The sequence below is a fragment of the Sander vitreus genome, unplaced genomic scaffold, assembly GCF_031162955.1.
Source record: "Sander vitreus isolate 19-12246 unplaced genomic scaffold, sanVit1 ctg299_0, whole genome shotgun sequence".
Taxonomy (NCBI): Eukaryota; Metazoa; Chordata; class Actinopteri; order Perciformes; family Percidae; genus Sander; species Sander vitreus.
Window position 1 is genome coordinate 85001 of NW_027595453.1, and position 17500 is coordinate 102500.

General features: G+C 43.8%; 1 protein-coding gene across 1 annotated transcript in view; it reads right to left on the reverse strand.

Moving 5' to 3' along the window:
• cyp7b1 (cytochrome P450, family 7, subfamily B, polypeptide 1) overlaps positions 1 to 17500 on the reverse strand; it is a 24651-nt gene that overhangs the window by 1691 nt on the left and 5460 nt on the right. Inside the window, exons 2-5 of the mRNA XM_078244781.1 lie at positions 12457 to 12593; positions 7922 to 8509; positions 6239 to 6445; positions 2985 to 3163 (exon numbers count right to left, since the gene is read on the reverse strand). Coding sequence (XP_078100907.1) covers positions 2985 to 3163; positions 6239 to 6445; positions 7922 to 8509; positions 12457 to 12593 — 1111 coding nt within the window. The remainder of the gene's footprint in view (positions 1 to 2984; positions 3164 to 6238; positions 6446 to 7921; positions 8510 to 12456; positions 12594 to 17500) is intronic.

The window sequence follows — 17500 nt, forward strand, 5'->3', positions numbered from 1 at the left end:
AAACATGAAAACACGACAGCAAACAGGAAAACATGAAAACACGACAGCAAACAGCAAACATGAAAACACGACAACAAATATGAAAACACGACAACAAACAGGAAAACACGACAACAAACAGGAAAAACATGAAAACATGACAGCAAACAGGAAAAACACGATAGCAAACAGGAAAACATGACAGCAAATATGAAAAACACAACAGCAAACAGGAAAACACGACAACAAACAGGAAAACACGACAACAAACAGGGAAAACACGACAACAGATATGAAAACACGACAACAAATATGAAAACATGAAAACACGACAACAAATATGAAAACATGAAAACACGACAGCAAACAGGAAAACATGAAAACACGACAGCAAACAGGAAAACATGAAAACACGACAACAAATATGAAAACACGACAACAAATAGGAAAACATGACAGCAAACAGGAAGACACGACAACAAACAGGAAAACACGACAGCAAATATGAAAACACTTCAATAAATCATAAAACACAACGGCATTAACTTCTACCGTAAAGGTGGGGCGTATCTAGCAGAGGACGGAGCCTCCTGATTGGACAGACGGACTGTCTGTCTTTTAACAGGAAGGAGAGGTGAAAAACACGGAAAACCGCCTACTTTTAACAGAGAGACAGTCCGTCTGTCCAATCAGGAGGCTCCGTCCTCTGCTAGATAGGCCCTACCTTTACGGTAGAAGTTAATGCTGTCGTGTTTTCATATTTGTTGTCGTGTTTTCATATTTGTTGTCGTGTTTTCCTGTTTGTTGTCGTGTTTTCATATTTGTTGTTGTGTTTTCCTGTTTGCTGTCGTGTTTTCATATTTGTTGTCGTGTTTTCATGTTTGTTGTCGTGTTTTCATATTTGTTGTCGTGTTTTCCTGTTTGTTGTCGTGTTTTCATATTTGCTGTCGTGTTTTCCTGTTTGTTGTCGTGTTTTCCTGTTTGTTGTCGTGTTTTCCTATTTGTTGTCGTGTTTTCCTATTTCCTGTCGTGTTTTCCTATTTGTTGTCGTGTTTTCCTGTTTGTTGTCGTGTTTTCCTATTTCCCTGTCGTGTTTTTCCTATTTGCTGTCGTGTTTTCCCTATTTGCTGTCGTGGTTTTCCTGTTTGTTGTCGTGTTTTCCTGTTTGTTGTCGTGTTTTCCTATTTGTTGTCGTGTTTTCCTGTTTGCTGTTGTGTTTTTCTATTTGCTGTCGTGTTTTCCTGTTTGCTGTCGTGTTTTCCTGTTTGTTGTCGTGTTTTCCTATTTCCTGTCGTGTTTTCCTATTTGTTGTCGTGTTTTCCTATTTCCTGTCGTGTTTTCCTATTTGCTGTCGTGTTTTCCTATTTGCTGTCGTGTTTTCCTGTTTGTTGTCGTGTTTTCCTATTTGCTGTCGTGTTTTCCTGTTTGCTGTCGTGTTTTTCTATTTGCTGTCGTGTTTTCCTATTTGTTGTCGTGGTTTTCCTGTTTGCTGTCGTGTTTTCCTGTTTGTTGTCGTGTTTTCCTGTTTGTTGTCGTGTTTTCCTATTTGTTGTCGTGTTTTTCCTGTTTGCTGTCGTGTTTTCCTATTTCCTGTCGTGTTTTCCTATTTGTTGTCGTGTTTTCCTATTTCCTGTCGTGTTTTCCTATTTGCTGTCGTGTTTTCCTATTTGTTGTCGTGTTTTCATATTTGTTGTCGTGTTTTCCTATTTGCTGTCGTGTTTTCCTGTTTGCTGTCGTGTTTTTCTATTTGCTGTCGTGTTTTCCTATTTGTTGTCGTGTTTTCCTATTTGCTGTCGTGTTTTCCTATTTGCTGTCGTGTTTTCATATTTGCTGTCGTGTTTTCCTGTTTGTTGTCGTGTTTTCCTGTTTGTTGTCGTGTTTTCATATTTGCTGTCGTGTTTTCCTGTTTGTTGTCGTGTTTTCCTGTTTGTTGTCGTGTTTTCATATTTGTTGTCGTGTTTTCATATTTGTTGTCGTGTTTTCCTGTTTGTTGTCGTGTTTTCATATTTGTTGTCGTGTTTTCATGTTTGTTGTCGTGTTTTCCTGTTTGTTGTCGTGTTTTCATATTTGCTGTCGTGTTTTCCTATTTGCTGTCGTGTTTTCCTATTTGTTGTCGTGTTTTCATATTTGCTGTCGTGTTTTCCTATTTGCTGTCGTGTTTTCCTATTTGTTGTCGTGTTTTCCTATTTGTTGTCGTGTTTTCCTATTTGCTGTCGTGTTTTCCTATTTGTTGTCGTGTTTTCCTATTTGCTGTCGTGTTTTCCTATTTGCTGTCGTGTTTTCCTATTTGTTGTCGTGTTTTCCTATTTGTTGTCGTGTTTTCCTATTTGCTGTCGTGTTTTCCTATTTGTTGTCGTGTTTTCCTATTTGCTGTCGTGTTTTCCTGTTTGCTGTCGTGTTTTCCTGTTTGCTGTCGTGTTTTCCTATTTGTTGTCGTGTTTTCCTATTTGTTGTCGTGTTTTCCTATTTGCTGTCGTGTTTTCCTATTTGTTGTCGTGTTTTCCTATTTGCTGTCGTGATTTCCTATTTGCTGTTGTGATTTGCACTTCAGGGCCACCGTAGATATTAGAAGAAATAAGAAATAATAAAAGATAAAATAAGATACATTCAAGACGGTTAATTTGCACGGAGCAACTTAACTGCAGAGGGAATCAACGATTTGGAGAAATGTTTGGTGTTTCTGGGAGGATAGCCGTCCTGAAGCCATTAGTGTGAACTCACTGGACTGAATATGGTCTTGATGGTCTTTTGAAGAACACGTTTCTCCCAGAGAGAGTCATCTGATGGGCTCCAATGATTTTGGAGCGGACATTAACGATGTAATTTAAGCAGTTTCTGTCCTTTACAAATAAACCGTTAAACCACCAGATGAAAGAAAACGTCAACAAGCTCTCTAATCTCATACCTCCATTTTTGAGTGTGTACACAAGAAGAAACCCGAAAAACAAGTATGAGGCGGAAAACCAGCACAATATGGGACTTTAAAGTTGATTGCTGGGTGTTACCTGCGGCTGGTCGTAGATGTCGGGGTCCATGTGCATACTCTGGGGGTACAGGGTGATGAAGTCTCCCTTCCTGACGCCCAGCGAGCGCTCGGCGTCCAGCCGCAGACTGAAGTCCTCCTGAGCAATGCGGATGTTCATGGAGGCCGAGGACAGACGGAGACTCTCGTTGATGGCGCTCTCTGTGGTCATATTCACCGGTGGAAGAAGTATTATTATATTTATAGTATCAAATCATAACAAGAGTTATCTCAAGACACTTTACAGATGGAGTAGGTCTAGACCACACTCCATCATTTACAAAGACCCAACAATTACAGTAATTCCCCCAAGAGTAAGCATTTAGTGCGACAGTGGTGAGGAAAAACTCCCTCTTAGGGAGAAACCTGGGACAGACCCAGGCTCTTGGTAGGTGGTGTCTGACGGTGCCGGTTGGGGGTGTGATGAACAGCGGCAATAATAGTCACAGTAAAGATAATGGAACAGTGACTAGAAATAGTAGTCGTAGTAGTTCATGGCATAGCAGGGCATTGCAGGGCGTTACAGGGTGTAGCAGGGCACGGCAGAGCGTAGTAGGGTGTAGCAGGGTGTAGCAGGACGTAGCAGGGTGTAGCAGGATGTAGCAGGGTGTAGCAGGGTGTAGCAAGGGTGTAGCAGGACGTAGCAGGGCGTAGTAGGGTGTAGCAGGACGTAGCAGGGCACGCAGCAGGAGTGTAGCAGGGTGTAGCAGGGCGCAGCAGGGTGTAGCAGGGTGTAGCAAGGGTGTAGCAGGACGTAGCAGGGTGTAGCAGGGTGTAGCAGGACGTAGCAGGATGTAGCAGGGTGTAGCAGGGTGTAGCAAGGGTGTAGCAGGACGTAGCAGGATGTAGCAGGGTGTAGCAGGGTGTAACAGGGTGTAGCAGGGCACGGCAGAGCGTAGTAGGGTGTAGCAGGGTGTAGCAGGACGTAGCAGGGTGTAGCAGGATGTAGCAGGGTGTAGCAGGGTGTAGCAGGGCGTAGCAAGGGTGTAGCAGGATGTAGCAGGGCGTAGCAGGGTGTAGCAGGACGTAGCAGGGTGTAGCAGGACGTAGCAGGGTGTAGCAGGACGTAGCAGGACGTAGCAGGGATGTAGCAGGGTGTAGCAGGGCGTAGCAGGGACGTAGCAGGATGTAGCAGGGCGTAGCAGGGTGTAGCAAGGGTGTAGCAGGACGTAGTAGGGTGTAGCAGGGTGTAGCAGGACGTAGCAGGGTGTAGCAGGACGTAGCAGGGTGTAGCAGGGTGTAGCAGGACTTAGCAGGGTGTAGCAGGATGTAGCAGGGTGTAGCAGGGTGTAGCAGGACGTAGCAGGGTGTAGCAGGACGTAGCAGGGTGTAGCAGGACGTAGCAGGGTGTAGCAGGACGTAGCAGGACGTAGCAGGACGTAGCAGGGTGTAGCAGGACGTAGCAGGGTGTAGCAGGACGTAGCAGGGTTAATCTATGTTAAGACTATGAAGAGAAGCAGAGAAGAGAAGGGGTGCCGTGTCTGTAGATATACACCCTCCCCCGCCGGTGTAGGTGAACGTTCAGATCCTTTACTGCAGTAAAAGTACTAATACCACACTGTGAAAATACTCTGTTACAGTAACAGTCCTGCAGGGAAAACGTTACTTCAGTAAAAGTCTGTAAGTATCATCAGGAAAATGTTGTTAAAGTATTAAAATACTTGTAGCCGTTATATTGTTGGCTAGTTTCATTTAGAATAAAACATCAGATTTTATAAACTACATGTGTACAAGTAACTAGTAACTAAAGCTGTAACAGATGAATGTAGTGGAGTAACTAAAGTAACTAGTAACTAAAGCTGTAACAGATGAATGTAGCCGAGTAACTAAAGTAACTAGTAACTAAAGCTGTAACAGATGAATGTAGCGGAGTAACTAAAGTAACTAGTAACTAAAGCTGTAACAGATGAATGTAGCCGAGTAACTAAAGTAACTAGTAACTAAAGCTGTAACAGATGAATGTAGCGGAGTAACTAAAGTAACTAGTAACTAAAGCTGTAACAGATGAATGTAGCCGCGTAACTAAAGTAACTAGTAACTAAAGTAACTAGTAACTAAAGCTAGAACAGATGAATGTAGGGGAGTAACTAAAGTAACTAGTAACTAAAGTAACTAGTAACTAAAGCTGGAACAGATGAATGTAGGGGAGTAACTAAAGTAACTAGTAACTAAAGTAACTAGTAACTAAAGCTGGAACAGATGAATGTAGCCGAGTAACTAAAGTAACTAGTAACTAAAGCTGGAACAGATGAATGTAGCGGAGTAACTAAAGTAACTAAAGCTGGAACAGATGAATGTAGCCGAGTAACTAAAGTAACTAAAGCTGGAACAGATGAATGTAGCCGAGTAACTAAAGTAACTAGTAACTAAAGCTGTAACAGGTGAATGTAGTGGAGTAACTAAAGTAACTAGTAACTAAAGCTGGAACAGATGAATGTAGCGGAGTAACTAAAGTAACTAGTAACTAAAGTAACTAGTAACTAAAGCTGGAACAGATGAATGTAGTGGAGTAACTAAAGTAACTAGTAACTAAAGCTGGAACAGATGAATGTAGCGGAGTAACTAAAGTAACTAGTAACTAAAGCTGGAACAGATGAATGTAGTGGAGTAACTAAAGTAACTAGTAACTAAAGTAACTAGTAACTAAAGCTGGAACAGATGAATGTAGTGGAGTAACTAAAGTAACTAGTAACTAAAGTAACTAGTAACTAAAGCTGGAACAGATGAATGTAGTGGAGTAGAAGTAGAAAGTGGCATGAAAAGAAAAGACTCAAGTAAAGTACAAGTACCTCAACATTTGGACTGAAGTACAGTACTGGAGTACATGTAATTTTACATTTAACGCTCTGGAAGCCCTGGACACGTAACGACAACACAACATTTTCACAGAGTTCTGGTTACGCCGTGATAGTCTTCAAAAAGTATTTTTCCAGATATGAGTCGCAATGCGATAATATCCCTAATATAATATCTGTTTGTAGTTTTTTTGGACACTTTTGTCCTTTTTTTCCGACGTTTTTGACACTTATGTCTACACTTTTTGTGACGTTTGTAATTTTTTCAGACATTTGAGTCTCTTTTGTGACTTTTGTTTGTTTTGTTTATGCTTTTGTTTGGCGTTTATCTCTTTTTTCCACGTGGTTTATAAAAAACAATATCAGGGTTGTCGTATAATCGGGTCTGTAATATAATATCTGTAATGCATCTGTGTGTGCACGTGAGACTGTGTGAGTGTACCGAGATAAACAAGCTTCTCCAGCTGCTCCCTGTCGAGCGTCAGGTCCGTGTCGCTGCTGAACTCGACCCCGTCTAGCCTCAGGACACCGTGGATCTCCTGGCGGACGCGCTCCAGCGCCGCTGGGTGGCTCACCAGGTAGTACATAGCCCAGAAGGTGGCGGGGATGGTGTTCCCCACAGACGCCCACAGGATGGCAAAGTGATGCGCTGAGAGCCAGGGACAGAAAATACCAACTTAACTTAACTTATAAGGGCTGGGACGATATGTGTTTTCTTGCGCATTCTTTCCCAATACGCGGGTGCTGATTCAATTTGTATCTTTCATTTATTGCGATTCTAGAACTTTTGTTTTAAAACAACAGTTCGAAACACTATACTGACGTGCTAACTAATCCTAGTTTTCCTGCCCTGCTCCACCCTGCTATGCCCTGCTACACCCTGCAGTGCCCTGTTCCACCCTGCTATGCCCTGCTACACCCTGCAGTGCCCTGCGCCCTGCTACGCCCTGTTCCACCCTGCTATGCCCTGCTACACCCTGCAGTGCCCTGCTACGCCCTGCTACACCCTGCTATGCCCTGCTACACCCTGCAGTGCCCTGCTACGCCCTGCTATGCCCTGCTACGCCCTGCTCCACCCAACAGTGCCCTACTACACCCTGCTATGCCCTGCTACACCCTGCTATGCCCTGCTACGCCCTGCTCCACCCTTCTATGCCCTGCTACGCCCTGCTATGCCCTGCTACGCCCTGCTATGCCCTGCTACGCCCTGCTCCACCCTGCTATGCCCTGCTCCACCCTGCTCCACCCTGCAATGCCCTGCTATGCCCTGCAATGCCCTGCTCCACCCTGCTCCACCCTGCTATGCCCTGCTACGCCCTGCAACGCCCTGCTATGCCCTGCTACGCCCTGCCTCACCCAGCAGTGTCCTGTTACACCCTGCAGTGCCATGTTACACCCTGCTATGCCCTGCTACACCCTGCAATGCCCTGCTACGCCCTGCTCCACCCTGCTATGCCCTGCTACACCCTGCAGTGCCCTGCTACGCCCTGCTACACCCTGCTATGCCCTGCTCCACCCTACAGTGCCCTACTACACCCTGCTATGCCCTGCTACACCCTGCTATGCCCTGCTACGCCTTGCTACGCCTTGCTACACCCTGCTACACCCTGCAACGCCCTGCTACACCCTGCTATGCCCTGCTCCACCCTGCAGTGCCCTGCTACGCCCTGCTATGCCCTGCTAGGCCTTGCTACGCCTTGCTACGCCTTGCTACACCCTGCTACGCCCTGCTATGCCCTGCTAGGCCTTGCTACGCCTTGCTACGCCTTGCTACACCCTGCTACGCCCTGCTATGCCCTGCTACGCCCTGCTACACCCTGCAGTGCCCTGCTACGCCCTGCTATGCCCTGCTACACCCTGCTACGCCCTGCTATGCCCTGCTACACCCTGCTACACCCTGCAGTGCTCTGCTCACAACTGTTGCATTAAATGCTTGCTTTTGGAGGATTTATTGGAATAGTTGTTTCTCTGTACATGATAGAGTGTGGTCTAGACCTGCTCTATCTGTAAAGGGTCCTGAGATAACTCTTGTTATGATTTGATACTATAAATAAAATAAAACAGAAACTGAATTGAATTAATCGCACAAAGAAACCGTCCCTGGTGTGTAAAAGCCCCGGTGTACCTGCTTTATCGACGTCCCTCAGCGTGTCGTACTGCTCAAACAGCCCCGACCGCATCCTGATGAACTCTGACGTGTTGGACCAACACGACATCCTGTGCGGAAGAAAGTAGCCAATCAGCTTGTCGCGGATGGCCTTTGTGCGTCCCAGCAGCCAGACGGGGATCCCGGCGATGAGCAGCGGGAACATGTTGTCGAAGCGGACGAAGTCGTCCCGCAGCGCGCTCATGCCGCTATGGCGACACCCGGCCGCTGGCCGTCCGTACATGGTGAGGAAGGTAGCCTCAAACATCACCAAGTTGCAGAAGTTGTACATGCTTCCACTGCGCCAGCCGCCGCGCTCGCCCATGTGATCCTGGCGCAACACCAGCATGAGGTTACCCATCATGCTCTCTGTCAGCGTCGACAGGTTGTCTCCCTGGAGCAGTTTGAAGGAGCGGTGGATCTGCTCCTGCAGGGCCGGGACCACGAACGGGTAGCCGAAGGTGACGGGTGCCACCTTGGCGGCGAACTCTTGGAAGTCCAGCTGGCGGCCGTGTTTGATGATGCTCGGATACAGTAACGGGTCCATGATGAACGTCATGTATTTACCTGCAAGGGGACCGGACAGCATTATCCAAATATGTTAAACAGCTATTGTGAAGATCCTCGACTTTCTCCATTTACTGTCCAGAGTTTCTTTTTATCATTTTATAGTTAGGGCTAGAAAAGATACAGCTACGGAAACGGCAGTTAAGAAGAAAAGAAGTACGTAGGAAAGAAGGTAGGATAGAAAAGAAGGACGTAGGGAAGAAGGTAGGATAGAAAAGAAGGACGTAGGGAAGAAGGTAGGATAGAAAAGAAGGACTTAGGGAAGAAGGTAGGATAGAAAAGAAGGACGTAGGGAAGAAGATAGGATAGAAAAGAAGGACTTAGGGAAGAAGGTAGGATAGAAAAGAAGGACTTAGGGAAGAAGGTAAGATAGAAAAGAAGGACGTAGGGAAGAAGGTAGGATAGAAAAGAAGGACGTAGGGAAGAAGATAGGATAGAAAAGAAGGACTTAGGGAAGAAGGTAGGATAGAAAAGAAGGACGTAGGGAAGAAGGTAGGATAGAAAAGAAGGACGTAGGGAAGAAGGTAGGAAAGAGAAGAAGTACTTAGGGAAGAAGGTAGGATAGAGAAGAAGGACGTAGGGAAGAAGGTAGGATAGAGAAGAAGGACGTAGGGAAGAAGGTAGGATAGAAAAGAAGGACGTAGGGAAGAAGGTAGGATAGAAAAGAAGGACGTAGGGAAGAAGGTAGGATAGAAAAGGAGGACTTAGGGAAGAAGGTAGGATAGAAAAGAAGGACGTAGGGAAGAAGATAGGATAGAAAAGGAGGACTTAGGGAAGAAGGTAGGATAGAAAAGGAGGACGTAGGGAAGAAGGTAGGATAGAAAAGAAGGACGTAGGGAAGAAGGTAGGAAAGAGAAGAAGTACTTAGGGAAGAAGGTAGGATAGAGAAGAAGGACGTAGGGAAGAAGGTAGGATAGAAAAGAAGGACGTAGGGAAGAAGGTAGGATAGAAAAGGACGTAGGGAAGAAGGTAGGATAGAAAAGAAGGACGTAGGGAAGAAGGTAGGATAGAAAAGAAGGACGTAGGGAAGAAGGTAGGATAGAAAAGAAGACTTAGGGAAGAAGGTAGGATAGAAAAGAAGGACGTAGGGAAGAAGGTAGGATAGAAAAGAAGGACGTAGGGAAGAAGGTAGGATAGAAAAGAAGGACTTAGGGAAGAAGGTAAGATAGAAAAGAAGTACTTAGGGAAGAAGGTAAGATAGAAAAGAAGGACGTAGGGAAGAAGGTAGGATAGAAAAGAAGTACTTAGGGAAGAAGGTAGGATAGAAAAGAAGGACGTAGGGAAGAAGGTAGGATAGAAAAGAAGGACTTAGGGAAGAAGGTAGGATAGAAAAGAAGGACGTAGGGGAAGAAGGTAGGATAGAAAAGAAGGACGTAGGGGAAGAAGGTAGGATAGAAAAGAAGGACGTAGGGGAAGAAGGTAAGATAGAAAAGAAGGACGTAGGGGAAGAGGTAGGATAGAAAAGAAGGACGTAGGGAAGAAGGTAGGATAGAAAAGAAGTACTTAGGGAAGAAGGTAGGATAGAAAAGAAGGACGTAGGGAAGAAGGTAGGATAGAAAAGAAGGACTTAGGGAAGAAGGTAGGATAGAAAAGAAGGACGTAGGGAAGAAGGTAGGATAGAAAAGAAGGACGTAGGGAAGAAGGTAGGATAGAAAAGAAGGACGTAGGGAAGAAGGTAGGATAGAAAAGAAGGACTTAGGGAAGAAGGTAAGATAGAAAAGAAGTACTTAGGGAAGAAGGTAAGATAGAAAAGAAGGACGTAGGGAAGAAGGTAGGATAGAAAAGAAGTACTTAGGGAAGAAGGTAGGATAGAAAAGAAGGACGTAGGGGAAGAAGGTAGGATAGAAAAGAAGGACGTAGGGAAGAAGGTAGGATAGAAAAGAAGGACGTAGGGAAGAAGGTAGGATAGAAAAGAAGGACGTAGGGAAGAAGGTAGGATAGAAAAGAAGGACGTAGGGAAGAAGGTAAGATAGAAAAGAAGGACGTAGGGAAGAAGGTAGGATAGAAAAGAAGGACGTAGGGAAGAAGGTAGGAAAGAAAAGAAGTACTTAGGGAAGAAGGTAGGATAGAAAAGAAGGACGTAGGGAAGAAGGTAGGATAGAAAAGAAGGACTTAGGGAAGAAGGTAGGATAGAAAAGAAGGACGTAGGGAAGAAGGTAGGAAAGAAAAGAAGGACGTAGGGAAGAAGGTAAGATAGAAAAGAAGGACGTAGGGAAGAAGGTAGGATAGAGAAGAAGGACGTAGGGAAGAAGGTAGGATAGAAAAGAAGGACTTAGGGAAGAAGGTAGGATAGAAAAGAAGGACGTAGGGAAGAAGGTAGGATAGAAAAGAAGGACTTAGGGAAGAAGGTAGGGATAGAAAAAGAAGGACGTAGGGAAGAAGGTAGGATAGAAAAGAAGGACGTAGGGAAGAAGGTAGGATAGAAAAGAAGGACGTAGGGAAGAAGGTAGGATAGAGAAGAAGGACGTAGGGAAGAAGGTAGGATAGAAAAGAAGGACTTAGGGAAGAAGGTAGGATAGAAAAGAAGGACGTAGGGAAGAAGGTAGGAAAGAAAAGAAGGACGTAGGGAAGAAGGTAAGATAGAAAAGAAGGACGTAGGGAAGAAGGTAGGATAGAGAAGAAGGACGTAGGGAAGAAGGTAGGATAGAAAAGAAGGACGTAGGGAAGAAGGTAACATAGAAAAGAAGGACTTAGGGAAGAAGGTAGGATAGAAAAGAAGGACGTAGGGAAGAAGGTAAGATAGAAAAGAAGGACGTAGGGAAGAAGGTAGGAAAGAAAAGAAGTACTTAGGGAAGAAGGTAGGATAGAAAAGAAGGACGTAGGGAAGAAGGTAAGATAGAAAAGAAGGACGTAGGGAAGAAGGTAGGAAAGAAAAGAAGGACGTAGGGAAGAAGGTAAGATAGAAAAGAAGGACGTAGGGAAGAAGGTAGGAAAGAAAAGAAGTACTTAGGGAAGAAGGTAGGATAGAAAAGAAGGACTTAGGGAAGAAGGTAGGATAGAAAAGAAGGACGTAGGGAAGAAGGTAGGAAAGAAAAGAAGGACTTAGGGAAGAAGGTAGGATAGAAAAGAAGGACTTAGGGAAGAAGGTAGGATAGAAAAGAAGGACGTAGGGAAGAAGGTAGGATAGAAAAGAAGGACGTAGGGAAGAAGGTAGGAAAGAAAAGAAGGACTTAGGGAAGAAGGTAGGATAGAAAAGAAGGACTTAGGGAAGAAGGTAGGATAGAAAAGAAGGACGTAGGGAAGAAGGTAGGATAGAAAAGAAGGACGTAGGGAAGAAGGTAAGATAGAAAAGAAGGACGTAGGGAAGAAGGTAGGATAGAAAAAGAAGGACGTAGGGGAAGAAGGTAGGATAGAAAAGAAGGACTTAGGGAAGAAGGTAGGATAGAAAAGAAGGACTTAGGGAAGAAGGTAGGATAGAAAAGAAGGACGTAGGGAAGAAGGTAGGATAGAAAAGAAGGACGTAGGGAAGAAGGTAGGATAGAAAAAGAAGGACGTAGGGAAGAAGGTAGGATAGAAAAGAAGGACGTAGGGAAGAAGGTAGGATAGAAAAGAAGGACGTAGGGAAGAAGGTAGGATAGAAAAGAAGGACGTAGGGAAGAAGGTAGGAAAGAAAAGAAGTACTTAGGGAAGAAGGTAGGATAGAAAAGAAGGACGTAGGGAAGAAGGTAAGATAGAAAAGAAGGACGTAGGGAAGAAGGCTTCTGTTGCCTCTGATGTCTGTTTTAGAGCATCAGAGAGCAGCTCGTGTATTTCAGTGCCACCAAAATGAGGCACTTAAAGTTTATTTAAAGCCCTGCTAATAACAACACCCCCATCCTCTGGGAAAGTTAACCGTTAAACAGGAAGGAAGGGAAGGATTTTGTTTGAAAATACTTCGAACGTCAACAAGAAGTAACGTCACCCAACATCGCTTAGAGCACTTTTAAGTGAAGAAGTTAAACACCAACCTGCTAAGTGAACTGTGAAAACGTCTCCATACTTCTTCTTGTGTTTTTCCAGAAACTTGTGGGCATCTTGTCCAAACTCCAGAGCCTTTCCAATGAAAGGAATCCAGCCTTTAATGAGCGGAGGTTCACCGTCCCTTCTGCAGAACACACAAACGACAAGTCAGGTTAAAGTCAAGGGCAACTACGGTTGGGTATTGGGTGTTTTCTGAGGGCACTGCCCATTTCTCCGACGCTCCATTGTTCAGACCTCTCAATAACCCAAAAAATTCCCTTTGGTCCTACAGCCCACTAGTCCGACATCCCATTGTTCCGACCATACAGGATTATGGTTATGGTATGGTTATGGTTAGGGACAATTATTTATAATATTTCTTTAGGATTTTTGCCTTGTTTAACATGTTAGGAATCCCAAAGTTTCCTGTTTGAAACAGCCAAGATGAGGCGTCTTCTCACTGATCAAGTTAGTTTCACATTGGTTATTGCAGGGATATGCCCCATTCCTATTCATTATCATTGCAGGCTTATGGAAATATAAATACGAGGTCGGAACAATGGAGCATGACATGGTACCATTTCCTGATACCCGTATTAAAGGGTAACTACCGTTGTTTTCAACCTGGACCCTCTGTTCCTGTGTTTCTGTGTCTTAGTGTCTGATGGGAACAACAATCTGTGACACTGGTCCAGTATTAGACGAGATCGCTGCAGTCGGCAGCAGAGAAACAAGCTACAACATAAGTTAATGGGACAAATGTCCAGCTTGTATTTACGTCAATAAAGTTTTGTTTTTGCCGCTGACAGACTCAGATTAATATTATAGAAAGGATTTCTAAGGATGTCGACCTTTCTGTTAAAGAGTAAGATCCGTTTTTTTAAACATGAAAACATCCGCGAAATTGCATTTGCTAAACCCACCAGACTCCATGTAAATAATCAGTCATTTTAGCATCGTAAAACACATTCAAAGTGGACAGAAATAAATTAAAACTATGAAAAGCCGTTTTGGGTCATCTTTCCACTTTTCAAACCATCACAACTCTAGTTTTGGTTGAAATAAACACACAGTTTACTGATTTACATGTGACAACATGTTGGCCCTATACACACTAAAAGTATTGTTTTTTAAATGGAGTCTGGTGGGTTTAGCGCTAGAGACTTCAGAGCTGTTTCTGGTTAAACAGAAAGGTCTTAAAGAGGTTTTAAAGGTCTATCTCTGTAGGGATCCTTTCCATAATGTTGAAAACAACAGTCAGCGAGATTACAGAACGGCTCATTTAATGCTAAGACCATTTAGTCAAAATGAAATGATTTATTTTTAATGTAACATTAACTTATTTCAGCAGTCAGCTGCTGTTAAAAAACAAAAAGAAGAACTACTAGAGGCAGTAGAGATGATCGTGAAACATTTTTGTTTCTGTCAGATCAGAAAACTCACCAGGGGGCTATTTTTCATGTGGTTAATCTGCATGTCAATATATTATTTCAGACTGTTGTTTTTGTCAGTCAAACTTTCACACAGAATCCCAGCGAAAAGGAAGAGAGCCGTAATTTCTGTATGCACCGCAAAAAACGGGATCAAACCAATCACATTGCGCCTACACTACTGTAGATTTACTATACAACAACATTGAACGTAGCATTGCGTCCCATCGGTGTTGTATCTCCGGTCAGCTAATCTCCTCTGTGTCTTTAGCTGCAGAGGACTATTGGATGTCCAGCTGTTGGAATCCTTTCCAGTGAAATACAGTCAAATGTTACACCGTTTAGCTGCTAGCTGCTAGCTAACGGTAGGCTAACATTACCTGCTGCCAAGTCACAAAGCAACCCCTGGACATTTCAAACCAAAACGGGGGCAGCAGTGTTTCCAAATCTCTCCGTTTTAGAGGCTCGGAAATGCTGCAGTAGTGCGGATGCCAGGCGTAAACGCAGCAAAAGATATTAGTTTTTAAAACCGAAACGTAGTAGTGTGGATATACACTACCGGTCAAATGTTTGACCGGTAGTGTAGCTTTAACTGAGTCCAGTTGCCCTTGACGTTAACGTTCCCTGGATAACTCTGACCTGGATGACTGAGAACATTCAAAGTCAAAAGAAAAATCTGTGTCACAAATCAAATAATGATTACCGGACTTTGGCCTTCAGGTGTTCCTCGGAGAACAAACACGCTGTTGGTTATTAATTAACTCTTTTCATTTCTGTCCAAACATAAGCAGAGTTCATGATTCTCAATGTTTTAATTCTCCTGCTGCACTCACTGTTCACCGTAAAGCTGGCACACACAGGTACACACACACACACACACACACACACACACACACACACACACACACACACACACACACACACACACACACACACACACACACACACACACACACACACACACGTACCCACACAGATATTCACACACAGGTACACACACATACAGATACACACACCTACACACTCACACACACACACACACACACACACACACACACACACACACACACACACACACACACACACACACACACACACACACACACACACACACACACACACACACAGACAGACACACACAAACACACACACACACACACACACACACACACACACACACACACACACACACACACACACACACACACACACACACACACACACACACACACACACACACACTTATTGTGACTTCATTTAAGTCATAATTAGCCATTTGGATCTGCAAACATTAATCTGTACCGTGTGTTCTGGGATGATTCCCAGAAGTTAGTTGAGAGAAGAAAAACTTCTCTGATACAATAAACCTGATTTATTTTCCTCAAACTAAACAAGTAGTTACATGTCTGAACTCGAGCTGCAAACATACATTTACATAACGTCGACAAAAGTGAGAGAAAAAAGCACCAAAAACTAAATGTGTTTCTATTATTCCTCTGTGTTCTCTGGTTGTTGATGTTAAAGGTCTTACTTCTCCTTTCTTATCTCCTATGTTATTGACTTTATTTCTTCGTTGGCGTAGACAGATCTCAGTGTGAAGAGTGTTTATCTGAGACAACACTGGTCGGGTTCTTCCTGTGTTTACCGGGGCGGGGGTTTCCTCCGGAGAGGACACCCTGCTGCTACTGACCCACTTCTTCTCCAACACAAAGGACTGGCACAGAAACAACTCCGATATCCATCAGGCTGACTTACTGTAGGTACTTGGAAAGATTTTAAAGTAGCTCAACTAATTTGAAACAATAGAAATTAGGATTTGATTGGAAATTCATCCACATATTAACTAGAGATGTTCTGATAACATTCTTTCCTTCCTGATACAGATCCCGATCCCTGAACTTGTGTATCGGCCGATACCGAGTACCGAACTTATACCAGTGTGTTAAAAAATACATATATTTATGTTTTAATTTATGTTCAGCTGTATCCTACTATCTCTGTATGTAGCATACAGCAACGGTTGAACTAGTGGCCTAACGGTAAAACTAGTGGCCTAACGGTAAAACTAGTGGCCTAACGGTAAAACTAGTGGTCTAACGGTAAAACTAGTGGCCTAACGGTAAAACTAGTGGCCTAACGGTAAAACTAGTGGCCTAACGGTAAAACTAGTGGGTAAAACTAGTGGCCTAATGGTAAAACTAGTGGTCTAATGGTTAAACTAGTGGCGTAACGGTAAAACTAGTGGCCTAACGGTAAAACTAGTGGCCTAATGGTAAAACTAGTGGCCTAACGGTTAAACTAGTGGCCTAACAGTAAAACTAGTCGCCTAATAGTAAAACTAGTGGCCTAACGGTAAAACTAGTGGTCTAACGGTAAAACTAGTGGCCTAACGGTAAAACTAGTGGCCTAATGGTAAAACTAGTGGCCTAATGGTAAAACTAGTGGCCTAATGGTAAAACTAGTGGTCTAACGGTAAAACTAGTGGCCCTAATGGTAAAACTAGTGGTCTAATGGTAAAACTAGTGGCCCTAACGGTAAAACTAGTGGTCTAACGGTAAAACTAGTGGTCTAATGGTAAAACTAGTGGTCTAATGGTAAAACTAGTGGTCTAACGGTAAAACTAGTGGCCTAATGGTAAAACTAGTGGCCTAATGGTAAAACTAGTGGCCTAACGGTAAAACTAGTGGTCTAATGGTAAAACTAGTGGCCTAACGGTAAAACTAGTGGCCTAACGGTAAAACTAGTGGCCTAACGGTAAAACTAGTGGTCTAACGGGTGAACTAGTGGCCTAATGGTAAAACTAGTGGCCTAATGGTAAAACTAGTGGCCTAACGGTAAAACTAGTCGCCTAATAGTAAAACTAGTGGCCTAACGGTAAACCTAGTGGTCTAACGGTAAAACTAGTGGTCTAACGGTAAAACTAGTCGCCTAACGGTAAAACTAGTGGCCTAACGGTTGAACTAGTGGCCTAATGGTAAAACTAGTGGCCTAACGGTAGAACTAGTGGTCTAACGGTTGAACTAGTGGTCTAACGGTAAAACTAGTGGCCTAATGGTAAAACTAGTGGCCTAACGGTAAAACTAGTGGCCTAATGGTAAAACTAGTGGTCTAACGGTAAAACTAGTGGCCTAATGGTAAAACTAGTGGCTCTAATGGTAAAACTAGTGGCCTAACGGTAAAACTAGTGGCCCTAACGGTAAAACTAGTGGCCTAATGGTAAAACTAGTGGCCCTAACGGTAAAACTAGTGGCCCTAACGGTAAAACTAGTGGCCTAATGGTAAAACTAGTGGCCTAACGGTAAAACTAGTGGCCCTAATGGTAAAACTAGTGGTCTAACGGTAAAACTAGTGGCCTAATCGGTAAAACTAGTGGCCCTAACGGTAAAACTAGTGGCCCTAATGGTAAAACTAGTGGCCTCAATGGTAAAACTAGTGGCCTAACGGTAGAACTAGTGGCCTAATGGTTGAACTAGTGGCCTAACGATAAAACTAGTGGCCTAACGGTAAAACTAGTGGCCTAATAGTAAAACTAGTGGCCTAACGGTAAAACTAGTGGCCTAATGGTAAAACTAGTGGCCTAATGGTTAAACTAGTGGCCTAATGGTAAAACTAGTGGCCTAAC